A 25,692-nucleotide genomic window follows, 5' to 3' on the forward strand; every position below is an offset into this window, starting at 1 on the left:
GCAGAGGGACACATTTCTGAGCTGTCTCCTTTTTGGTTTGAGGCGCGACTCTCCGGCGGTCACACTTCGAGTGTGTCGGTAACAAATGTATGTGAGCTGCTTGATGCCCCATCATATCAGCCCTCAAAAAGAGAGACAGGGGCAGTAAATTGTGGAGTGTGACTCCATAACACAGCTGCCAGCACCGTTCACCGTCACACACACTCAAGCTGAGGAAGATAGAAAAGAAGACAAGGGGTCACAGAAGGGACAATCGGACGTCCAGACAGTGTTGGAATGACATTATCTGCGATGTAATAACAGGATAATAAGAGCAGGTTAGATCAATGCGAGAAGTATAGAAGGAAACAAAGGCAGGAAGGCGAGACAGAGGGAGAGAATGGGAAGGCAGTAGGCTTTGCCAGTGGGCACATCATGGCAGCACACTCTGTGACTCTGACAGGGTGAGAGGGGGGGTTGGGAGACGCAGCGATGCCCCCCAGCATACACCACCAGCTGCCTTATTGCTCACTGACATTTACACACACACACACACACACACACACACACACACACACACACACACTTTGCTTAACACACAGGCACACTTATAAACACACAAGTGGACAGAGATGTGAAGAGATATCTCCAGCTGCTTTTTTAATGAGTGTGTCGAACTGATTGAGTCACCACTGCTGATTGTGCCCTCTCTAACCGTAAACACCGACTGTACGTTTAAATCGGCGTGTCATCATGGTAGTTTAGTGTAATAGTCTCAGAGTGACGTTTTTAAATTTAAAATAAATATATTCAGTGTGTTAGTGGAGAGGCCCTGACCAGAGATCATGACTAGCTCATTTTTTAGTTGGTAATGCTCTGACCTGACTACAATTTATATTTTCTACTTTCCAGATAAATAATACATTTATTCCAGATAAATAATACATTTAGCCATCCTATTAATTCAAATTAAATAATGTTTTCTTAAAAACAACTCAAAGTTTCAGCTTTTTGCATGACAAAAATTTTCTGCATGTTATGGTATAGAGGTAACTACAAATAAAACTCAACTAAAAGAATGAATGACATGATATTTTATTGACTTTTTTCCAGAAAGATTCAGAATAACAGACTTTTTTCTTTTTCTTTCACGTATGGAAAAGATATATTGTGTATCATTTTACAAGATAGTATTATTATTATTATTATTATTATTATTATTATTATTATTATTATTATTATTATGTGTCTGAGACAGAAAGAGAGAAAGTGAAAGAAACCCACAAACTTTGGAAATATTTTACAAATATAGACAAAATTATTTTGATGTGCACAGTCTTTAGCATTAGCACTAGCATTAGCGTTCAGCATTACCACTACTGAAGGCAGATGCTGACCTGACCCATATTTCCTAATAGAGCATATTAAATGACAGAAGAACACATCAGATGCATCAGACTTTTATTTTTTGGAACTTGCCAACTCCTTTTCAGGGTCGTTCAGGTGTAAAATTGGTAAATCTTCCAATTTCATATCACATAGTAAAACTTTTTTTTTGTGAATTTTTTCTCATAAAAATGAACATTTAAGAACTGTAATGTCTTAATAGATTGGTTGTGTCATAATCAATTGATAGTGTTTACTTTCTATAAAGACAACATAAAAGATGCAACAAAAAGAAATAGCTTTATTGTTCTGCTTTGCATGTCTGGTCTCACCTTCAGGAAGTTCATTCTGTCATCACATGCTTATTTTTTTATTTTTTATGTTTTTCAGATCCACTGCGAGTGACGCTGTCTCCCAAGAACCTGAAAACAGGCATCAGCAGCACCCTGTTCTTCACCTGCGCCGTGGAGGGTTCTCCAGAATACACCATCAGCTGGTACAGGAACACTGAACCTATTGTTCCCGACCAGCACATCTCCATACAGGGACAACACAACGACACGCTGCAGATCACTGCAGCTCAGAAGTTCCACTCCGGAGCCTACCAGTGCTTTGCTTCCCGAAAGGGCCACACAGCTCAGGACTTTTCCATTATTCTCTTAGAGGGTGCGTGGACAAAGGCCGGCAGGATGAGAGAGATGTCTACAAAAATGAATTGGTTTTAATCACGGCTTTTTTATTTCCATCTCCACTTTTCCTCTCTGTCCCCTCTCAGACGGTACTCCTCGTATTGTGTCTTCCTTCAGCGAGCGGGTGGTGAACCCCGGCGAGCCTTTCTCCCTCATGTGTGCTGCCAAAGGAGCCCCACCGCCCTCTATCACCTGGACTCTGGACGATGAGCCCGTGGTGCGAGATTCTACCTACAAGACCAGCCAGTACACCCTGTCCGACGGCCTGACCGTGTCTCACGTCAACGTCAGCAGTCCACTCATTCGAGACGGGGGAGTGTATCGTTGCGTCGCACGAAACTCGGCCGGTAGCGCCGAGTACCAAGCGCGCATAAACGTAAGAGGTGCCTGTCTGCTTTTCAATATAAATGCACTCACACCTGACTCTATACAAACATGCAGGGCTTAGATCAAAGCAAATATCATTATCTATCTATCTATCTATCTATCTATCTATCTATCTATCTATCTATCTATCTATCTATCTATCTATCTATCTATCTATCTATCTATGTAAAACTAAGTCCACCCTTGCTGCCTTTCTAATATTTAAAGGGAAAGCAGAAATCATTTGTGTTTTGCTAGCAGACTTTAAGGAAGCAACTGTTGCTCTTCAACAAACTCAGAAAGGTTAACAACATTTTTAAATCCAACCTTTTAAGTCTTCCCAGTCAGAGTAAATTTTCTCCAAAATAAGATGCTCAGATCAATTATAAACAAAAAACCAGGAGCTTGAGGAACATGTTGCCTGTAAAAGTTTGTCACCACATTTAGAGAAAGACTGAACAAGCTTGGCTTTTTTCTTAGGATTACCGGGCGAGAGCCTTTTCCCTGCAAAAAGATTACGGGAAAATATACTCGAGTTGCCGCAAGAAGAATGTATAACTCCATATTTGGCGAGAAACAAGCACGCCACGTCGGCACAAACTGGTGGTGGTGAAGTGATGATGTCAGCTTACTTTGCAGTGGAAAAAAGACTGTTGCATTCACCGAAACATATCGATGGGTCTGTAGGAAAGATGTATAAACACATTTGTTCTCATTTCAATATACCGAAGAGCAACAGAGGAGAAAGTCTACAAAAAACTACTTAACATGCAAGGGGTGTACTTAGTTTTTCTATAACTGTCAATACAGTCATGGAAGCACTCTTTTTTTTCCTGTGACTGTATCTACACTATGTTGCCAAAAGTTGCTCAACCATACAATCATTGAATTTGGTGTTAATCATGTCCATGGCCACAGCCGCATAAAAGCCAGTCAGAGAGATTTGTGAAGGAATGGAGTTCAGCGACTGTCAGCATAGCGTCGTAGTTGGACGATTTGAAACAAGTTCATACAACACCGCTGGTATGATAGAAAAGTGGAATTGACTGGAAACAACAGAAACCTGGACATGTGCTGGGGTACATAGTGTGTAGAGGTTGCCAACTCTCTGTAGGCTCAATTGCTTCAAAGTGTTTGTGGCCTTCAGCTCAAGGACTGTTCCAACACGACTGCACACCAGTACAATACCGAGGTCAGTAAAGATCAGTTTTCTCACTCCTGACTCCAACCAGACAGAATAAGTTTGGGATGGATTGTGGAGGAGATGGCAAGCTAAGTTCTCTTTTCCAGCATCTGTGTCTGACCACACAAATGCATTTCCACACTCCCAAACCTTGTGGAAAGCTGCCAAAGAAGAATTGAAGCTGATGCAGCTGGGGAGGATGTGTGGCATCATCTTAAACCCTAAAAAATGTCGCTCAAGTTCACATGTGCTGCATGGGATGACAGATGAGCAAATTTCTTTGGCAATATTGTGTATCTATCAAACTAATGTAGCTAGCTAGCTAGTTTTCTGTCTGTATTTACTCATTTAGATGCATTTTAAATCTGCTTAGGGTAATTAGATATTAACAAATATCCTCAGTCAGATTTTAGCAATGGGGGCATAACTAACCTTCCTCTCCACTTGTCAATTTGCCCCAATCACTCCATTCCTCAACTTTTATCTCTTCACCTTTCGTCCCCATTGGCTGCCCCTATGACCTCCGTCACCTCATCCGCCCTGTTCTCCTACTTTCGCGTCTGTCCCTGTGTCCTCCCTCCATCCCCTCCCTCTCTTCCCCGTGTCTCCAGGTCCGCCTCGAATTAGACCCATGCGAGATATCACAGCGGTGGCAGGCAGAAACACATATATAACATGCCGCGTGATTGGCTACCCGTACTACTCGATCAAGTGGCTGAAGGACGGCATGCAGCTGCCTGATAATCATCGTCAAGTGGTGTTTGAGAACGGCACCCTGAGGCTTACGGACGTGCAGAAGGGCGCCGACGAAGGGACCTACTTGTGTAGCGTTCTGATCCAGCCCCAAGTGTCAATCAACCAGACGGTCCATGTAACGGTTAAAGGTAAGAGTGAGGAGAGAATAGCGGAAATTATAAAAGTATCCAGGTTGTAGAACATGCTGTTTAGTGGCCAGTAAATAATCTGTGAAGCTCGGTATGGCATCATAAACTCTTTTTAAATAGAAATCTCTGGATATCTGCCAGAAAACTCAGAACTGGTCATCACTGGTACATTTCAACATGATAGCTAAAACCTGTAGAAAACCTGTGGAATGAGCTAAAGAGAAGGGAGCATGAGATCACACACAGGACTGTGGATAATCTATTCTAAAGACTGTACAAAAAAGAACTAAGCTTTATTTGCAAAGTAGAATTGTACAACTTATTTTAACAACTATTAGCCGGTTCTCTGCATATCTGTACACAAATCAAGGGATAAATATTTGAATTTCCTTTTCGTTTGATCGCCATGGATACGTCACAGTTCAAGAATCTCTGGGATTAGTCTGATTGTAATGAACTCAGACCAATTATGACGCGTGCAATATTCCGACTTGCAACGGCGGCGTTATTTTTGATGCGGATCAGTGGCGTTTGCTGGTGTTCTTTTGTAAATTCGGGATGTTTGCGTCTTTATTTTGTTCAGCTCGACAGTCGGCTAACGATGGTAGCGCGGCAGCTGCAGAGGTGTTTAAGGGTGTGTGTGTGCGCGTGTGCCTGAGTGTGAGTGTGTCTCTGATTTAATTAGATGAATAATAATGAAGCCTAGATTAAATCCCCCAGATGTCTCAGCTGTAGTACCCCCACCTCAACCTCCATTGCTATGGCAACGGGATGACTTCCCCCAGCCAATTGGACTCAAACCAGAGCAGCTATTATGGGCTGCAGGAGACGGGGGAGCTGAAGGGAGGGTGGCAGCAAAGAAGGAGCCCACTGGCCAATGACCTTCTCTATCTCTTTCAGCATTGCTCCAGATGGCCACACTGCCACCCTTAGACATCTATCGCTGCCTTTATTCCTCTGATTCCATGTGCTCTTCCTGTCTCTCCCAGTGCCGCCACTCATCCAGCCCTTCGACATCCCCTCTACCTCAGTGGGGAAGCTCATGTACATCGCCTGCGTGGTGTCGTCCGGGGACATGCCCATACGCATCACCTGGCACAAAGACGGCCAGCTCATAGTGCCAGGCTCTGCCTCTGGCGTCGCAATCGAGACCAAAGAGTTCATGAGTTCCCTGCAGATCTCCAAGGTGACACTGAAGCACAACGGGAACTACACCTGCATCGCCAGCAACGCCGCAGCCACCGTCAGCTGGGAGAGACAGCTGATCGTCACCGGTGAGGCGCCTGAGCGAGGCATGGGTTGCCTCAAGCACGCAAAGGAAACTGGCAGAGGAGGGGGGGCGCGATTGTTTCACCTTCTCTTCCTTTTCTGTCTGGCTTCCAGTGCCGCCACGTTTTGTGGTTCAGCCCAACAACCAGGACTGCATTTACGGCAAAGCCGGCGTTCTGAACTGCTCGGTGGAGGGTTATCCACCTCCAAAAGTCATGTGGAAACACGCCAAAGGTAAAAACGAGCCGTCGCCTCCTCCCGCAAACAGAAACAACCGAAGGTTTTCGACACGCTTCTCCGTGTGCTCTGTGATTTCACCTGCAGGTGTCGGAAACCCACAGCAGTACCACCCCGTCCCGCTCACCGGCCGCATCCAGATCATGTCGAACGGCTCCCTGCTTATCCGGCACGTCCTTGAGGATGACAGAGGGTACTACCTCTGTCAGGCCTCCAACGGCGTTGGCTCAGACATCAGTAAAAGCATGATCCTCACTGTCAAGAGTGAGTGCCAGTCAGATCTTCCATTGGCTCAAGTGCTTTTTTTTTCTACCACATCTCCTGGATTGTAACAGAGATCAGTCTTGTAAGATGCACTCGCGCCCCAGGCTATTTCGGCCTGCGCCGAACACGGCAAAAATCTCGTCTCTGTCCTGCGCACCCCTAACCGGGGGCATCTCGGTTATTGATTTTTGTGTTTCAGCTGTCAGTTTGCGTACCACTCAATGTTTTGCGAGGAAAAGAGGCTGCTGAATTAGTGATAAAAACAAAACCACGGGATCCCCGTTCGATCAATAATCCACAAGTAAGCAAGAGAGGAGAAGGAAAGAGCAGAAGCCTTGCAGGAGGCGAGGAGGAAATAGGGAAATAGGGTGTGATGTAAGGGAGCCGCTGAGGCTTGAAGCGTGAAATGACAACAGGGAACGTAGAGGCAGAATAGCGATATCCATACATCTGTATTACAGCCACAGTTTCCAACACCACGGCCCCATTCCCTCATCTCATTACTCCATATAAAACTATTCATTACTGTGACACGTGTCTGTGGATCTGCTCAGTTCCCGCCATGATCACCAGCCATCCCAACACCACCATGGCGAGGAAGGGCCAGACCAAGGAGCTGAACTGCACAGCACGGGGCGAGCAGCCCATTATTATCCGCTGGGAGAGAGGAGACACGGTCATTGATGCAGAGAGGAACCCCCGGTACTCCATCACCATCAACAAGAAGGGAGATGAAGTCATCTCCACCCTGAAGGTAAGAACACAGACGCTGGGCTCCACTTTAAAGCTTTTGCAACAAACCGGAGGGGGGTTATTTGGAGCTGGATTTACAATACTTTAAAATAAAAAGCGTTTACGGAACTTTTCCACGTTTTGCCACGATTCAAACACATAATTCAGTGTATTTTAATTATTTAAATTTGGTCTCTAACTGTAGTTCATATAATTTGTTTGGGAAGCTTTAGAGATGCAGGTCAGGATATATTTTGCCCTCCACTGTGTGTTGCAGTGTTTCTACAAGGTTAACAAAAGTGTTTTTTGTCAAAGGAAGACCAGGCTGTTTTAACAACATTACATATTGTTTAAAAAGAAAAAGTATCTCCACCCCAAGCTGGGATGTTAGTTTGAGGTGTGTGCTAACCTTTTTTCTGCTGTTTTTTCCAGCTGAACCCAGCCGAGCGAGGAGATTCTGTCTTCTTCTCCTGCCACGCCATCAACTCCTACGGAGAGGGCCGAGGGCTCATCCAACTCACGGTGCAAGGTTTGTTTTTCATTGTTTTCATATCTCAATAACATTATTATTGCTGTATGTATGGATACGATTCCTTATGCACATTCTGGCATTCAATGCCTTTTCCTCCCCGCTTTTACAGAACCACCGGATCCTCCTGAGCTGGAAGTGAGGGAGGTGAAGGACAGAAGCATGAACCTGCGCTGGATCCAAAGGTTCGACGGCAACAGCATCATCACCAGCTACGATATTGAGTACAAGAATAAATCAGGTAAAACAGCTCAGATTTGTGCCTCCAAGTGTTTTTATTTTTTTTCTGTACAGATTTTTAAAATACCAAAACTCTGCTCATGTTCGACAGACTCTTGGGATCACATGTACACAACCAGGAACATCTCCCCTACAAACAATCAAGCCAACATTGTGGAGCTGCATCCAGCGTGCGTTTACAGCATCCGCATGTACTCGTATAACAAAATCGGACGCAGCCTCCCCAGCAAAGAGCTCACTATCAGCACTGAGGAAGCGCGTACGTTCTTCCCACGTTTTCTGATGTTTTCTGCTTGTTTGCTGTGTTTGGCTCAGATTTGTCAGTCTGACAATAAATTCTGCTCAAACAGCACCTGATGGGCCCCCGATGGAGGTTGTCCTCCAGCCGATGACGTCTCAGAGCATTCGAGTCACATGGAGGGTAAAAATCATGATTCTTTTTAGTCTGTGAATAACTTTTAGACAAACTTAGCTCTATCTTCATCGCAGTTTCCAAGAAGCGACTTTACCCCCTGAAAACTACAAAACTTCTGGAAAAAGAAATCTTAAAACTTATGGTTTTAGTCATTTAGTCAGAGCCACATGCTTTAACTAAATGTGTTGAAGATAATTATATTTTGCAGAATTTTGCATGTTTCGCTGTTTACTGGGGATTTACTCCTTAAGAGACACTGAACACAAGTTCATATTGAGGCAGATTTGTTTTACATGTTTCATTTGTCATGCATGTTTTATTAAGTAAACAGTAAAGCCATTGCTCAGGCCATTGTGATAAATATTGTCTTATTTAGTTTTCGTGTGTTTTAATTGTATGCTTAAAAAAACGACGTTTTTATTGAGCTGCAAAAATGGCTCTGAAAATGTATCAAATTTTGAAGAGTCGATGTTGACACTTCTGACGACTAATGCCAGGCAAATTCTGGACTATCGCTGATGGAGACTATGGTCATAATTTATTGGCAATTGATCATAATTTATTGGCCATTTATCCACCTACCTTTCTAGAAATAGCCAAGTGTTTAATGAGCTTCAGATGTGGGATAAAAAAAACAGGATTTCTGTTTTTTGTAAAACAGAGATCCTTCATTCTGGATCAACAGACTTTTCCTGCAGTGTTAGAGGAAGTTACTCTTTCTACCCAAACAATGTTTTTATGATTCAATGGATCATGCGTCTGAAGTGAATTCACACTTCATTGCTCGTAGATCTGAATGTATAATCTGTCAAATGCTACTTGATAAACGGTGCACAGAAGGCTGAAATGCTCGAAGAATAGACTTAGGAAAAAGAAAACCTAACCCAAATAAAGCTTAACTCAGAGTACGAATGTTCCCGTACTCGTTCTTCTCCAAAACAATCACCTTCTTTCCTCCGAAACATCTAGGCCCCCAAGAAGGAACTGCAGAACGGGGTTATCCGAGGCTATCAGATCGGCTACAGAGAGAACGGGCCTGGCAGCAACGGCCAGTACAGCATCGTGGAGATGAAAGCGACGGGGGACAGCGAGGTGTACACCTTGGACAACCTGAAGAAGTTCGCTCAGTACGGCGTGGTCGTCCAGGCTTTCAACAGAGCTGGAACTGGACCGTCCAGCACCGAGATCAACGCCACCACACTGGAAGACGGTACGACCATTTGGTGGTACAACGAGGCTGGGGGGGGAGGAGAAGAGAATGAAAAAAGCTTTCCTCTTAAAGTGTCTCGTTTAAAATAGTTCTTCGCTGACTCCTGCTGTCTGATTGAAAAGTAATGGCAGACACCCTGAGTGGCAGTTATTGTCTCTAAGTGTGAGGCCTGCAGCCATCTGCTAGATTGAAGATGTGTGAATAGTTTCTTACTTAAGATTTTATTCTCCATATCGCCACTCATCTGCGTTTCAGCGTCTTGGGTTTAACCATTTCATGATTAACGTTGCTCTCTTAATGCCCTTTCTGCCTTCCATCAACCCCCACTTCTTGTTCTCTCTAAAAGCTGCAAATTAGCAACCATTAAATTTGGGTCAATTTGAACATATTAGGCTGATTTGTTTTAACAATGTCTGCGGTTGGAGATCTTTTCAGGGTTTCGTCTGCCAGATCTTTGTGGGCGCACAGTCTGAACTTCTGAAACAAACCCAGTATTTCATTTTATGTCAAGTCGAACTCCACGGTTCGCCTGTTTTTATTTTTATTTTTTTTGCTTTTACAGTGCCGAGCGAGCCCCCACAGAACGTGAGAGCAATCTCGGTGACGTCGGACGAGGCCGTGATCACGTGGTCGGAGCCGCCGCGCATGACGCTGCACGGCGTGCTGAAAGGCTATCGGGTCGTGTTTTGGTCCCTCTTCCCCGACGGAGGTGGGTGCTGTGGGGGCCGGGCCCAGTGGCCGATGCAGAGTAATTATCACCTATCTCATTCTAAAATTCACCAAATATTCATCCTCATAGTCACGTGCCTCTGTGTCAGTGCTGTGAGCTTGTGTTTGTTTACCTTCCTCATGAAGCATCTTTTGTTTCGTTGCACGTGTTTCTATGCAGTGTCTTGCAAACGAGAACAGGTTTAGCTTTTTTCACATTTTTTTAAGCCTCAATTTATTTTCTTGGGATTTTCTTGGGATTAGACCAAAACAGTGAGAGAAAAAAAAAAACATCACAGGACAGAGAGCGACGCACACACACTCAAAGCAAAGGGCAGTTTAGAGAGGCCAGTTAACCTGACATGCATGTCGTTGAACACTGGGACAGCCCACAAATCCATAGGAATGAATGCCATCTAAACTCAGCACAATGAGTCATTCAAGTCTCATTGCTGCAAGGAAAAATGCTGAACAAGAAAGAAAACGTGGATTTTCAATCGCTATTGGCGACGCAACCCTTATCAATACCATCGTTGACTTATGATGTAATACCATGCAGCCCTAGTACAAATGATCTTGCAAGGCACTGCACATGTTTGTACAAAATAAATATATGCATATATGTATATTTATCTTTATTTATATAAATATTGATATATGTGGTATATATACATCTATATATATATATATATATATATATATATACATATATATATATATACATATATATGTTGTTTTTTTAATTATTATTATTATTATTTCCCCCCTGAAATTATGTTTTTGCAAGGAAATTGAATGTTAACTGTTTATCACCTTCCTAGCTTGCTTAGAGCAATTCTGCATTGATTACAGTCCTTCTGATAAGAATTTCTGCTAAAAAAAAAAAAAAAATAGCTGCAGGTGACGAACACGCACGTTTTTCCGCTCTCTTTTTTATTTTTTTTTTGCCTCAGAATGGGGAGAGATGCAGAACATCACCACCACACGCGAACAGGTGGAGCTGCGAGGGCTGGAGAAGTTCACCAACTACAGCGTTCAGGTTCTGGCCTACACGCAGGCCGGCGACGGAGTCCGCAGCAACGTCCTGTACATCCAAACGCGCGAGGACCGTGAGTGTGCAGTTTCTAATTTATTTGTCTAAACACTGTGCGTAAGTCAAGAGACGCGTTGAATAGGAAGCTGTAACAAAAAAGCGAGCTGTGTGGTATCTAGCCCACGACAAAAGCCCATTTGTGTTGGGAAGCTCCATTAGCGGTGCTAATGAGAATTAAGAGGCTTTGGGTCCACGGCTCCAGGCTGAGGGGAGGGCTGGCGGTGGGAGCGAGGGGGTTGGAGAAGGAGCAGGAGGAGCATCCAGCATCCAGGAGTCAGCCATCAGCCCCGGCCCTCATCCGCTCCTGCCACAGGCGCAAGGATTAACTCTGCATGGATTAGAGAGAATTAATTTTGTGCTTACACCATTGGAGGCGGGATTACAGCCAGATCCATGTCTCTTTATAAAGAGGGAGGAGGAGCACAGTGGATTGAAGATGCAAAGATAGAAAACTGATCACTCGGTCGTCTTGGCTGAGTGACAAAAACAAAAAAGCAACAGAGACAAATTGAGATGAAGACTTTCTCTTTCTGAAGAGATGAAATAAAGAGTCCTTTGTAATTTGCATTTGTTTGGGCTGTGACACATCCTCCCCTGATTGACACACCAGCGCATACTGCATCCATAATGGGGCTGTTAATGCAGCACCGCTGCGCCTCTCATCTTCATCATCATTTTGGTTGTGCTAGCCGTGCGTAGCAGACAGTCCGCCCGTCTGTCTGGAGTCTGGGGCAGATTTTGGGTACCAGATGGGACTTATCTTTCCCCTCTCACTCTCTCTCTCTCTCTCTCTCTCTCTCTATCTGCCACTCCTACTTTGACATGGCGGTCCAGTTACGATAATGATCGCTGGCTGCTCTGTGATCAGTCCCGTTGGAGACACGGCTACCATTCTCCCCTGGACTTGATCCCCGCCTCCCTCCTCTGAGCGCTCCCCCGCTGCATCAACACTTTTAGTTAATGTTGTTTTCATGCTGACTGATGTCATGTGTGGGGTTGAGGAGTCAAAGGGGTATAAGTTGGGTGAATGGCCAGAACGGGGGGCCTCTTGGAGGATAAAAAGAAGAACTGGGGGATGGATTTATGGGGCTGGGTCTCCTTCTATAAACCCCAGATGAGGCCCACTGTCAGACTTGAGTTATATTTATGGAGCAGATTGAATAGGCTTGATTGGTAGCGCCATATACTGTACGATCAATGTGAAAAGCAGCCTCTTTTGTTCTCCTTTCTGAAGCATTTCAATGTCCTGATGCGTTTTTGTAAAGTGCGACTCCTTCCCCAAGCGCCTTCTTGAATCATTATCTTGTAATCAGCATTAAGCAGCGTCCAGTGTCAAGCTGAAGTGGCTAGCGGCGGATCAGACACTAACGTCTAATCTGTTTGTGAGCGCGAGAATTAAGAGAACGCTGGGTGTCACAGAGTCAGAACTGCTGACCAGCGTCTGAAAGAACATATGTCACCGCCGTCCACCCGAACCGAGTCCTTCCAAGTCCTCCCAGAGCAGCTTAGTGTGGGATAAGACGACCAATCTGCAAACAAGCCTGCTCACTTTAACAGCCATCCCAACGAGCGATCACACACAGGGCAGGCCTGGATAATAAGCAAAGCATGCTGCTGTGTGGAGGCCCTCCAGGCCACAGGAGGTCTTCAGAAGAGCCTATTTTAATTATGTCAGCAGTGATGTAATGCAAGTGTTGAGATTCAGTCAGTGTTTCCACAGTGTCACATATGGACAGTTCTTTCTTGCACTTTTCTTGTAACATAGCTTTTATTTTATATATAGCGTTTGATTAGAAGCAAAAAGACACTTTTGCCAATGTAACGTGTCCTCAAGTGTTTAAAAAAACAGTAAAAAGAAGAAACGATTTATAAATATCCTATGGCACAAATCTATTTTCAAGGTGGCAACAAGTTAAATGAGTCATTCCTTAGTAAATGATTGCAGCTACAGGCTTAGCAGCAACTTGATAAAAAGTATGAATTTAGTATATTTTCATAACCTCATATTATGATGATTGATTGATAGGCCATCTATACAAACCATTTCCTGACTATCACAGCTAGAATATGTCCATTGACAGCAGTTGTTTTAGGGTTATTCAGCTTCTATGCACCACAAATCTGGAACAAGCTTCAAAAAACCTGCAAAACAGCTGAAACACGAGTTCCTTTAAATCTAGACTGAAACTCACCTGTTTAGAGTTGCTTTAGAAACCTAATCATGAAACATTAATCAATAATCTGATGTAGAAAATATAATGTTGACTGTGTGTTCTATGACTTTGTACTTTTGTTTTTCTTATGATTTAAACCACTTTAAATGCCTTGCCCCTGAAAGCTGCAATACAAATACAATTTGAGTGATATTAATTTTTACTAAGTTGATGTATTTATTCATAGCACAACTCAAATAAACATGTCTGGTTCTCTATTGGACAACAAATGACAACAATGCTCGACCGAACCAACATGTCAGTAAAATTCTAACCAAAAGTTACATTTGCTACCAGAACAAATGGTAAAAATGATTAGTAGAAGTTTTTACCCATTCTTGAATTTTAGATTTACAAACCAATGTGGCTGATTACAACCACATTGTTTATTTTTATTATTATTATAGTAGTTAATATCTGTTAACCTTGTAAATTACTTTTTTTATAATGCTTTGTACATTTTGTGAGTTTGTAATTAAATGGAAGCGATGTGACAACATTATTTGGAGAAATATGCACGTTACTAATATGTCCTGGTAAAACAAAAAGTATGGAGCTAAACAATGGTCAAAAATATAAATGCATACAAAGTTTTATACATTTTAACTTTTTTTTTTCTAGTGGCCCTAATCCTCTTCCGTATTTCCACACAATAAATGTATACATATATATAGACTAGAATACATGCATAATGCTTAATACTGTATCTTTTCCACTGTGGACACTATTGCTGAACCAAATGAGTGAGTTAGAGAAATGACTGCATATGTGCTCTTTATTTATTTACTTATTTATTTAGGTTTAGGTATCTCATGGTATCTTCACCAGTGAACTAAACACAGCTTAATGTACAAAGCAACGTTGATCAAGATGGTCAAATCATAAGTGATGTCTTTGATCCTCTGGTGGCCTCCAAGTCAAATGCTGCTTCTGGCCGCATAAAGCCCTCAGCAACCTCTGAGCATGCATACTCATGCGCACATATGCATATGCATTCCTGCGTGTGCTAATGCTGCTCTCTGGTTTTTTTTTTGTTGTTTTTTTCTGCAGTTCCCGGCCCACCAGCCGGCATCAAGGCAGTTCCTTCCTCTCCAAGCAGCGTGGTCGTGTCCTGGTTACCGCCGCTCAAACCAAATGGTGTGATCCGCAAGTACACCATTTACTGCTCCAGTCCAGGGTCTGGGCAGCCGGTGAGTCCTTCCTCTATGGGGGTCAATAAAAAAATGCTTCCGTTGCTTGTAAAAGCGAGTTGATAAAATCAGCCAAAGGAAATGATTCATTTGTCACCACTATAATTAATTGAACCTTTGGGTGTGTGTGTGTGTGTGTGTATCTTTGCGCATGTCTGTCTTTCACTGTGTTTGCACCATTGCTTTATTTCCTGCCCTCCCAGATGAACAGATGAGGTTGTCTTGGCAACGTGATGAGACGTAGATATGCAAATGAGGCTGAGAACAAGCTCACACATGCAGACTGCCGCATCAGAAACACACACACACACACACACACGCATACACACACATCACATTTTAGCATTTTCTATTTATACACGTATTGTGGAGCGTTTTCAATTTTGGCTAGATTATGTGCACATAAACAGCAAAGCACGCAGCGAAGTCTGATATAAGGAATGGATCTCACTTTCTTATTATTCGCAAATATTCCTCCCTCCTTGTGCATGAGTGCCATGTAAATGAGCATGGGCAGGAAAGGGAGGGAAGGAAAGGCAGGAGGAGGGGGAAGAGGAGGCTGAGAGGGAAAAAGAGGCACACTGATAGAGGTAGGGAGACACCACAGGGAAATAGGGGAAAAAAGAGAGGGATGGAGGGAGGACAGGCAGGGTGGAAGGGAGGAGTAGCGGAGGGTATCAGTCACATCGAGATGAGAGTGCTTTTGTCCGTCTTTTCATTATCTCCCTGTATCACTCCCTGGATCACCACAACACCACCTCAACGCTGGAGGAATGTTCGAACCCCCCTGCACGCACACACACATATATATCTCCCCCCTTTCTGTCCATCCATCCTCTCCTCTTCACCAAGTAACACAGTGAGGGACAGAGGAGAGAAAAGGAAAGGCAAGAGGTGAAGGAAATGAAGATTAACGCTGAGAGATAAACCAGTCAAAGAAATAAAAACGGAAAGAGCTACGAGTTGTTTTTTGGACAAGCTATTACAGGGGTTGTGTGTGTGTGTGTGTGTGTGTGTGTGTGTGTGTGTGTGTGTGCGTGTGTGTGTGTGTGTGAATATAAGTAAATGTTCACCTTTTAAAATGTTTCTTAGTGAGTCTAATGGTAGATTAAACAGTAATATTTTAGTGCTGAAGACTTGGACTGTTCTTACAGTTTCATCTTTCAGATACTCTTGTGTGTCTATTTATCATCTATTTCTACCTTTTTAATGAAAACATGAGTGAATTTTGTTCAAAAAAGAAAATTTATATTCCTAAATGTGTCAGAAAAATGATTTTGACCATATAACAAATAATGAAGAGGCGGTCTGATAATGTCTCTTATTGTTGTTAAAAAAAAAAAGTTAAAACAAAGCTCTTACATTAACATCATGGAGCAATTATATTCAAAAATACTATGTACTTGGAAAAAGTATTGAATTTGAGATTTTTTTTTCTATCAGGGTTATATTTCTGCCAACATATTCTGTTACTAACAGAACTGTGCTATGCCGAGTGTGTTTCCTGACCCAACAATTAACAAAGACAAGTGATTCACTCATTGCAGAATTATGACATAATGAAGCGATCAATCGAATTGCAATCCATCATCAAACAGCCCTGAACGGTTTTCTGTCTGCAGCATTCAGAGAATCCAACCATGCACAGAAATGGCTGCATCTCCTGTGGCATTCAGTCGGTAAACTCAGTACAGCGACAAGTGTTCTTCTGTTATGCCTTTTGTAGAACACAGTCTTCTAGATCGCGTATCCTATCTAATATCTGTGCTCTAGTTCTAAATAAAGTTGACTGACTTTTGAATTCTCACCTTGTGATAAAGCAAACACCGACATGCCGATACCGATTTGTGGTTTTCTCTGAGGCCTAAACGATCGACTCTGACTTCTGATTTTGACCAATTCTTTTTTCTTTTTTAGATAAAACATGCAAATTTGCTCTGTTTTAGTTTAATAGTTTAAGTAACAAACACTTACCATGAAGGAATACAAGCGCTGCATGACAAAGGATGTTTATTTATTAAAGCATAAACTTTTAATGTGGATTTAATTGAAATATAAACAAGTTGAATCAAACTGCATGCTGTTTGCTGAGCCAGTTGTAGACTGACATGGCAGAGATTTCTTAGTTTTTATACCTTTAAAAAACTAGAAGAAAATAATGTTTGAATTTTCCCATATGGTGTCGTGACACGTGTCAAACCAAACCTAAATTCTGACTTGCAGCTTGTCGGGTGTTTGTTTCACTGAGCCTGTCCTTTTGCGGCACTGCGAGGGCCTGCTAACATGACATGGCGTGCTCTCGTTCCCAGGCGCCCAGCGAGTACGAGGCCAACCCCGAGATGCTCTTTTACCGTATCACGCACCTCAGCCGCGGCAAACAGTACCACATCTGGGCCGCAGCCGTGACGACCGCCGGCCGCGGCAACATCAGCTCAAAGGTCACGGTGGAGCCTGCTGGGAAAGGTGGGTCCTTCAGGCGAGCCCCGTGGCGGAGGAGACGTGTAAAGAGAGGCTGTGTAAAGGTTACGAGGGAGATCTCCTGCACACCAGTCACTTTCATCCCTCCGCCGTCTCCTCTCCCGTCTTCTTTTCCTGGCTATTGATTGACAGCTGCGGTATCGATTGAGTCGTGGGCACGTTGCAAGGAATGCTGTTGTTAATTATGTGGTGATGAACAGGGGCTATCTAGTAAAATGACCCCCGGGGAGAGAGAAAGTAGGCAGGGATCAATCGAAGGGAGGATCTATGGAGAAAAAATAGACCGAACCAAGTGGCTTGAGGAGGGGGGGGCTGCACTGAAAAACTCCCTTTTTTTTATTCCTTCTGCTGCAAGTGAAGGCCTTTCCCTCCAGGCGGTTCAGACCAGGAAACGGCACACACAGACGGACTTTGCAGTCCGTGTCAAAGGCTGAAGTGTTTCTCGTCTGTCTCTACAGTCCCGGCAAAAATCCTCTCCTTCGGGGGCACGGTGACCACGCCCTGGATGAAGGAAGTCCGTCTGCCCTGCAGCTCGGTCGGCGAGCCCGCCCCCACCATTAAATGGACCAAAGACAGGTCAGAGCCCTCAAACACAACTCGCGTCTGAGTCATGACTCACTCGGATTGACGCTGCTGCCGCTTCAGGAGGGAAACTGGAAATAATAACTCCTCCTCTCCTCTCATCAGCGAGGATTCTGCCGTCCCAGTGACGGCCGACGGTCAGCGGCAGATCTTGTCCAATGGCACGCTGGTGCTGCGTTCGGTCAAAGCCGAGGATTCTGGGTACTACACCTGCACGGCGACTAACACCCTGGGCTTTGACACCATCATTGTGAATCTGGTGGTGCAAGGTGAGAAGAAGCGGTTTTCCTTGACTTGCTAGCTGAAGGTGGCTATATGGAGTCTGAACGCTGACCCGGTGTGTTTCTGTTTGCAGTTCCTCCTGACCAGCCTCGTCTGACCGTCTCCACCACCTCCACCTCCTCCATCACCCTGGCTTGGATTCCAGGGGACAATGGAGGAAGCTCCATCAGAGGTACCTTCCCTACTGGTCCACTTGTTCATTCTTTACAGTTACTCTTAAAACAAAGGTTGCTCCTGAGATGATTTTTTCTGCCAGTTTCACACTCTTGAAGTGAGTTACATTTGAAAACCAGTGCTTTTAGTGAATCCTGTACTGAATGCATCGATTCCAAGCTCGCTGTCGCCTCCTGGTGTCCAAACATTGCAACTTCAGCTGGATCATTAGCTTCATTGAGAAAATCTGTGCTGTGCGCCTGCAGGATTTGTGCTGCAGTATTCTGTGGACAACACAGAGGAGTGGAGGGATGTGTTCATCAGCTCCAGCGAGCGCTCCTTCAGGCTGGACAATCTGCGCTGCGGAACGTGGTACAAAGTCAAGCTGGCAGCCAAGAACAGCGTCGGCTCGGGCCGCATCAGTGAGATCATCGAGGCCAAGACGCACGGGAGAGGTGAGAGGAGCAGTTTGACTATAAAGTCTCAAGCAGCAAATTGATAATGAATAATTACAACTATAAAAAAATATATATTTTTAAGAAACACAAATGTGGGTTTACTGAAGAGTATCTTGTTTTCAAAGGTACTTTTAATCTGACAAACGACGAGACGGGTGTGTTGATTTGGTGAATATGACGGTAAAGTTCTAATTTGGGAAGCTAAAGAGCCAACAATAACACTGCTATTATTGACTAATACTAATATTTTTAAACAACTGCTGATTCCAAGATCACAATTTTTCCAAGATCTGAAAGTAGACACCTACCATCTCCCTGAAATGAAAGAAAAATCATCAGAAACGTTTTACAGTCTAATTAAGTAAAGAGAGCATCTTTAGAGGAGTCAGTTTGAGTCTACAAACACTTACACCCTCTCTCAAGCGTGGTGGCGGTGGAGTGTCATCCTTCTGGGTGTTTTGTTTTGCTGCCATTTCTGGTGTTTTGCTAAAAAGTGGACAAATCCTGAAGACGGAGGAATAACTCCAACTCTTTCAGCTTCTTCTTAAATCCACAGCAAAGCTGACAGAGCTGCGAAAGGTTAAGGTTCAGTAACGGCCTCAACCTTAATTTTGTTGAAAACATGATGATCGTTCGTAAAAGCCACACAAAAACCAGCCTCTGTAAATTAGCACTGCTTAGAGATGTCAGATATGCAGAATTAAGCCAGAAGTGTTGATGGCTACAAAACTTGCAACTTGCTGAAAGATATTTATCCAGATATTCCTGGGGCTGTATGCATATATATGAGCCTGTTTTTAGAGATTTGTGAAAATCTACACTAAATTCTGATATCAAATTCATGCTAATGCTGAGTGGATGTGACCTTGCCACCAGCCTTGTTCACAGCAGATGCTTACCAAACCTCAGCCCGTTTCTCATCTGCTGCTTTCTGGTGTCGCCTTCTCCCTCCAGAGCCGGTGTTCAACAAGGACCAGCCGCTGCTCACCCACATCAACTCCACCCACGCGGGACTCAACCTGCAGGGCTGGACCAGTGGCGGCTGCCCCATCACTGACCTGATGCTGGACTTCAGGCCCAAAGGCACCTGGGCCTGGCAGAGCCTGAAGGCCAACTCCACCAACCAGCTGTTCCTCAGCGAGCTTCGCGAGGCCACATGGTACGAGCTCAAAATGAAGGCCTGCAACAGCGCCGGCTGCGGAAACCAGACCTCCCAGTTTGCTACCACCGACTATGACGGCAGTGAGTGGTTTTTCTTTCTTTTTTTTTCCTCCTTTGTTTTCCTTTTCTCCTTCCTGTCTCTGAATTTCAACTACTCTGGTGCTATTTCTCCCAACTCTGCTCAGGTACGATCCCCCCCATTAAATCTGCCCGCGGAGAGGGGGACGACGTGAAAAAGCTGTTCTCCATCGGCTCTCCCGTCATCCTGGTTACTCTGGGCGTGGCTCTGCTCTTCATCATCCGTAAGAAACGCAAAGAGAAGAGGCTTAAACGGCTCAGGGGTAAGAGATGGAAGAGATAAATCTGTTGAATAGATTATTGTAGCACTGCGCTAAGATGCGCAGATTATAGTCGAGGCTAACAGCAAGCTAATTAAGTCACTCTCATTACAGATGCTAAGAGCCTGGCTGAGATGCTGATCAGGTGAGACTTATTTTTTATAACAACGGCACAATGTATTCTTAAAATATTCTATAGTTATGAACAAAATGTGACGACCACAAAATCAACGAAAGACGTGCATGACTGTGGAGAACTGTGATGCACCTGCATCACTTCCAGCGCAATCAATATGCTTCAGATTAGTGAATTAAATTGTTAGTATATGTCCTGTGGAGGCCTGAGAAAAGTTTTTGTTCTAAAACTTTGTGAACAAACGTAGTGAATATCAATATTAACTCTGCAGAAGAATGAAAGAAATATAATGAAGCAAAGCGTTGAAAGAAAGCCATATAAAATATATATAACTTTTAAAAAACAGTTTAAAAAGGAGCTTATTGGGAAATATGTTGCATAGGATGGGAGTCTCAAAGACCAAAAATGCGCTCGATGACATTAAAAACATATAAATAATTGTACATTTAGGGTGGAGAATGTGAGATTTAAGTGAGTAGGAGAGGGACAGGAAGTCACAAAATCTTGTATATCCTTCCTGCCACTTTTCCAACAAATAATGTAAAATTTTATGTCAATGTGCCTGATAATTTGTTTTAATTTCATTTTTTTCTTGTTTTTACTTTTTGTCTGTTTGAAATAAATAAATTAAAAATAAAACGACGTTCTTTTCAGACGAGCCTGAAACTGCCATTTTTTTGGCTACCAGTAAAATGCTAATTGTGGACTAAAACTTCATCTGTAATGGTGAAACATGGTTGATCAGATAGAAGGTAGAAGGAAGGAAACGCAGGTCAATCCAGAACACTGATTCCTGCAACACAGAACTAAAACGAAACGGTTAGGATCAAAGCATATTCAGACCTCAATCTAATTGAGAATATGTTGCAAGATTAAAAAATGTATGCTTTATATCGACTCTGCATGCAACACTTGACACCATCGCGTGTTTGTGCGTCCAGCAAGAACAATCGCAGCATAGACACGCCGGTGAAGGGCCCTCCGCAAGGGCCGAGGCTCCACATCGACATTCCCCGAGTCCAGCTGCTCATCGAGGACAAGGAGGGAATCAAGCAGATAGGCAAGTCACTGGATAACAGGACGTTAAAATCATCTGTCCTGATGGTCAGTTTTACAGCAGGAGTGTCTTAAAAACTGCATTTCCGTGGGTCTGCGGCAGGAGAGGACAAGGCAGCGGTGCCGGTGACGGACACCGAGTTCAGCCAGTCGGTGAATCCGCAGAACTTCTGCACGGGCGTGTCTCTGCACCACCAGGCCCTGATCCAGAATTCAGGACCTCTGATTGACATGTCAGACATCCGGCCTGGCACAAGTGAGCTCGCCTCGTGTTTTTATGCTCGGACGTCTGGAAGTAGGCGTCTTGACTGCTGAATCGTTGATGCAGATCTGAACTCTGATCTCTGTGTTGTCGCTCAGACCCCGTGTCCAGGAAGAGCATAAAGTCCGCTCACAGCTCCAGGAACAGATACTCCAGCCAGTGGACGCTGAGTCGACCGAGTCAGTCCACAGCTTCGGCGCGGACTCTGACGTCCGACTGGCGGACGATGGGCTCCCACGGCATCACCGCCACCGAGAGCGACAGCTACAGCGCGAGCCTCTCTCAAGACACGGGTTTGTCAATCCGACCGCTGCCATTTGTTGGAAAAGGGTAAACACTGACATTTGGTATTTAAGTTTCTGAGCATCCCTCCTTTGTTCTTCCAGACAAGGGTCGTAACAGCATGGTGTCGACGGAGAGCGCCTCCTCCACCTACGAGGAGCTGGCCCGAGCGTACGAGCACGCCAAGCTGGAGGAGCACCTGCAGCACGCCAAGTTCACCATCACAGAGTGCTTCATCTCCGACAGCTCGTCGGACCAGATGACCACCGGTACCAACGACCCCGCGGACAGCATGACCTCCCTCAGCACGCCGTCTGAGCCGGGCATCTGCCGCTTCACCGCCTCTCCGCCCAAACCGCAGGACTACGACCGCGGGAAGAACGTGGCGGTGCCCATTCCCCACCGGGCAAACAAAAGTGAGTGGGACAATTTGTGTAGATATTTTTACGGTACTTTGCAGAAGTTTTCATGCCCCTAGAACTTCTCCACATTTTGTGTCGCCACAGCTACATGAAATCTTTATTGGGATTTTATGAGCCAAGGACCAAGACAGTGTAGTGTCTAGCAGTTTAGTAGAAGAAAAAAACCAAATATTTTCCAAATGTTTTTAGAAACAAAGCTGAATAATTTGGTATGCGTTCGTATTGAGCCTATCTGGATTAACACTGTAGAAACACTTTAGCTGAAATTCCAGTTTCAGCTAAAGTTTGAAACTTTAACTCTACATTTGCAAATCTAGAGTTTGACATTTCTTCCCGTTCTTCTGTCACCTGATTCTAGGTCAGATTGGCTGAAGTGCTTTTGTGCAACTTTTCAGCTCTTGCCATTGCTTCTCTATTGGATCTAGGTCTGAAAAAAAAAGGTCACAGGTTGATCCCTGAGATCAACAAGCACTCAGATTCCTTTTCAGTTAAAAAGAAAACTGCATTCCTGTCCTGATTATTATTATTATTATTATTATTTTCCCCTCCAACAGGCGAGTTCTGCAATCTTCCCCTTTACATGAAGGCAGACCCATTCTTCCGCAAGCAAGGGGACTCTCTGCACGACCCATGTCCAGCCGTGCCGCCGCGGGAAGCCTCGATCCGCAGCCTGACGCAGCGGGCGTACCACACCCAGGGCCGTCACAAGACTCTAGACCCGGCCAAGCAGCAGGCCCTGACGCTGGGTCACTCCGGCCTGGGCAGCCTGGGCGCCAGCTCCAGCACCTCCACCTTGCCCCAGAGGACTCTCACCATGCCCAGCTCCAACAACGCAGCGACAGCCTCCACGTCCAGCACGAGCAGCAACCCCACCAACAGCAACAAGGTGGGCGGCTCCAGAGACTCGCTGCTCGAGAGCAGCTCCTCGGCCCTGGGGAGGCTGCAGAAGCAGAGCGTGGGGGCCTACTCCAAGTCCTACACGCTGGTGTAGTCCGGTCCGCTGCACAGACTCGCACCGCTGCCCCCCGCTCTGCAGCCAGCATCACTCTGGCACTCACAAGTCTGGGCCACAACAGGCTCGCGGGCATCTTTCTGAAAGCCGAGCTCGTGGCGAGCCGCCCGGCTTCCTGTCTACTTTTTCCTTCAAGGGGGGCGGAGGCGTTGGAGGCGTCCCGCCCCGTCCAGACAGAGACCCAGCTAACCCTACTGTTCATGTTCAAATGGAACTAAATATACGAGAACTACTAACTCCAACTAACAGTTCCAGCCGGCTGGTGCTCAGCTCCACTCAGTTCCTGCAGGAGACACACAGCCACATGCAGAATGTGATTTCTGTGGTCATTTTTGCAAATATTGACTGTAACCAAAGAGCTGAAGGCTCTGAGTTCATGAAAACTATAATAGCCAGTATGAAGCTGTGCGACCATCCTGTTTTTTCTCACACACACACACACACACGCACACACACTCAAACACAATGTCCTTCATAGTTTTTGATTTGACTTATTTTGTTTGTTTTTTTTGGTCAGTTTGCAGGACTTCAGCTAAATCCCCTGTTTTCCCACGCTCTCTCTCACTCTCTTGGTGTCTCTCCCTAACAAGAATTGGCAGATTTCCCTTTTGTAATCGCGACTCCAAAAGGCAACGATTCAGATTCACCTCCACAAATCAGTATTCTCCACTCATCTCTCTGCAGCTGAACGGTGTCTCAACTCTTCAGTCCAGTCACTACAAACCCCGGTGAAGCAGCTGTAATTTCTCACCTTACAAATAGAGAATATTTGGTATTATAAAGAATTTTACATATATATTTCTATGTAGGTATATTATTGACGTCTAAGGGAAATGATGACAAAGTATAAACTGTATGCGCTACACTGATGTGATAGTTATACACAGCGGTTTAACGCTACCGGCAAATTTTAAGAAAGGAGACAATCGCTCAATCACTGAATTTAGAAGTAGAGAACATTTAAGAAAAGTTGGACTTAAGAAAGAAAATGTTTAGTATATATGTGAGATATTCTGTATGTTAGTGCGTGCTGGCCAGCTAAGGAAGAGTGACCCTCTCTCTGTTGTGGAGACGGGCTAGCAGAAAGCAGGGTGGGAAGATTACACCGTCCCTGGGCTGTGACGCCTTGGTTGTTTGTGTGGCTTTTTCTGGGGGGAGGAGGGAACAATCACAATACCAGGCCTTCAATGATGGCTTCTTATATAGCTTGTTTCTAGCCCGAGTGCTTGGTTTAAGTTGATATGGTAAGATTCAAAAGTTACAGTGTCTTGTAAAAGCTGTTATGCCTCTTTTCCACATCACAGCTGCTAACTTCAGTGTATTTTATTGGGATATTAATGTGACAAAGGAACATAAAGTAGAGTAAAATCAGTGGTGGGTGTGAAATAACGTGCGATTATCAATAGGTTTACATGAAACAAAAAAAAAATAAAATAAATGTATTTCAAGAGGGGTGCATTCTTTAGCAAGGCACTGTATGGTTGTTATCTCAGTGGATCCCCACAACACCTTTATGCAGCAGTTTGCTGCAAAGTGGTTGGAGACGACTTGGGTTGCTCTCTGGTTTTAAGGCCTGCGTTTGTGGCTACAAATCCTCCCAAGATGTAGTTATTTGCTTCTCAGCCAAATAAATAAGCTGAACTGAATGCCAGTCATAATGTGAATGAAGTATTAATAATATTAATGTCAAGAGATGTTATATGTCAGGGAATTCAGTTATGAGAATTATATGATGTTCACGGAATTGATATCTTTGTCGTCTTGTCTGAAGAGCTGTAAATGTCCCACTCTTCTTCATCTCCACCTCGTCCCTCCCCATAATCCTTTTCGCACTGTTGTACATGAACACAAGAACCTATGGGAAGGCCTTTTTGTCCCACGATAGTGTTTTGTGTTGACTATTTATTTACCCATTTGCTCTGTTTGTCTGTCTGCTTGCTTGTTTAGAGGAAAGGAGGGGGTTTTCGTTGGTCTGTTGATTTTGATTTTTCTTCTTCAGTTTTGTCAGAGGTTTAGGTTCCAGGGGTCCAACAGTACACGGCCTGTGTTACACACCAGTTCAGCCAAGTAAAATCAGGGACTTGTGGCTCTTTTGGTCATACAGACTACCATTGTATTGTGTATATACTGGACCGGAGCCGCGTTGTGAAACGGCATCGTTTCGGCTCTCGCCTTCGTTCCCCGCTGAGAAAATTTGACGCCCCCCTCCCCCTCCCCGCGACCCACACCGGACCCGTCATCGCTACCTTCGTCAGTGTTGTTTTTAAATTGAGTCTTGTACATAAAACACAGTTTTGTATGAAGAGCTATTTTCTTCAAAATAAATCAGGGGACGCATCAAGGTGGAAAGTCCCGCTTTCAAAATTGAAATAACAACAAATTGTTTTTTTTTGTTTGTTTGTTTTTTCTTAAGATGGACAAATACATTTTTCACCTCTTATGTTTTTGATACTACTAATTTGAAGAATTTTTAGTCTTTTTTT

General features: G+C 44.3%; 1 protein-coding gene and 1 long non-coding RNA gene across 3 annotated transcripts in view; one reads left to right on the plus strand and one right to left on the minus strand.

The window, feature by feature from the left end:
• The window catches only part of LOC106957928 (Down syndrome cell adhesion molecule-like protein 1 homolog), a 75,500-nt gene extending 49,808 nt beyond the window's left edge, over positions 1–25,692 (plus strand). Inside the window, exons 6-33 of one of the 2 annotated variants that reach the window (XM_015049504.1) lie at positions 1,756–2,031; positions 2,141–2,437; positions 4,215–4,487; positions 5,477–5,761; positions 5,871–5,990; positions 6,081–6,257; positions 6,812–7,011; positions 7,422–7,518; positions 7,631–7,759; positions 7,850–8,017; positions 8,109–8,179; positions 9,143–9,383; positions 9,946–10,131; positions 11,045–11,200; positions 14,448–14,587; positions 16,897–17,050; positions 17,524–17,641; positions 17,753–17,916; positions 18,003–18,101; positions 18,349–18,537; positions 19,495–19,782; positions 19,887–20,042; positions 20,154–20,184; positions 21,117–21,235; positions 21,335–21,487; positions 21,592–21,786; positions 21,880–22,191; positions 22,752–25,692. In XM_015049504.1, coding sequence (XP_014904990.1) covers positions 1,756–2,031; positions 2,141–2,437; positions 4,215–4,487; positions 5,477–5,761; positions 5,871–5,990; positions 6,081–6,257; positions 6,812–7,011; positions 7,422–7,518; positions 7,631–7,759; positions 7,850–8,017; positions 8,109–8,179; positions 9,143–9,383; positions 9,946–10,131; positions 11,045–11,200; positions 14,448–14,587; positions 16,897–17,050; positions 17,524–17,641; positions 17,753–17,916; positions 18,003–18,101; positions 18,349–18,537; positions 19,495–19,782; positions 19,887–20,042; positions 20,154–20,184; positions 21,117–21,235; positions 21,335–21,487; positions 21,592–21,786; positions 21,880–22,191; positions 22,752–23,188 — 5,231 coding nt within the window. In that variant the 3' untranslated portion in view covers positions 23,189–25,692. The remainder of the gene's footprint in view (positions 1–1,755; positions 2,032–2,140; positions 2,438–4,214; positions 4,488–5,476; positions 5,762–5,870; positions 5,991–6,080; positions 6,258–6,811; positions 7,012–7,421; positions 7,519–7,630; positions 7,760–7,849; positions 8,018–8,108; positions 8,180–9,142; positions 9,384–9,945; positions 10,132–11,044; positions 11,201–14,447; positions 14,588–16,896; positions 17,051–17,523; positions 17,642–17,752; positions 17,917–18,002; positions 18,102–18,348; positions 18,538–19,494; positions 19,783–19,886; positions 20,043–20,153; positions 20,185–21,116; positions 21,236–21,334; positions 21,488–21,591; positions 21,787–21,879; positions 22,192–22,751) is intronic. The other variant, XM_015049505.1, reaches the window with a different exon arrangement.
• LOC106957929 (uncharacterized) lies at positions 531–23,711 on the minus strand. The gene is made up of 2 exons (XR_001427059.1): positions 23,646–23,711; positions 531–569 (listed from the first exon to the last, which is right to left on the minus strand). It is a non-coding gene; the product is annotated as an uncharacterized LOC106957929 (long non-coding RNA).

This window comes from Poecilia latipinna, unplaced genomic scaffold, assembly GCF_001443285.1.
Source record: "Poecilia latipinna isolate Pla-1442-1.1 unplaced genomic scaffold, P_latipinna-1.0 Scaffold949, whole genome shotgun sequence".
NCBI lineage: Eukaryota > Metazoa > Chordata > Actinopteri > Cyprinodontiformes > Poeciliidae > Poecilia > Poecilia latipinna.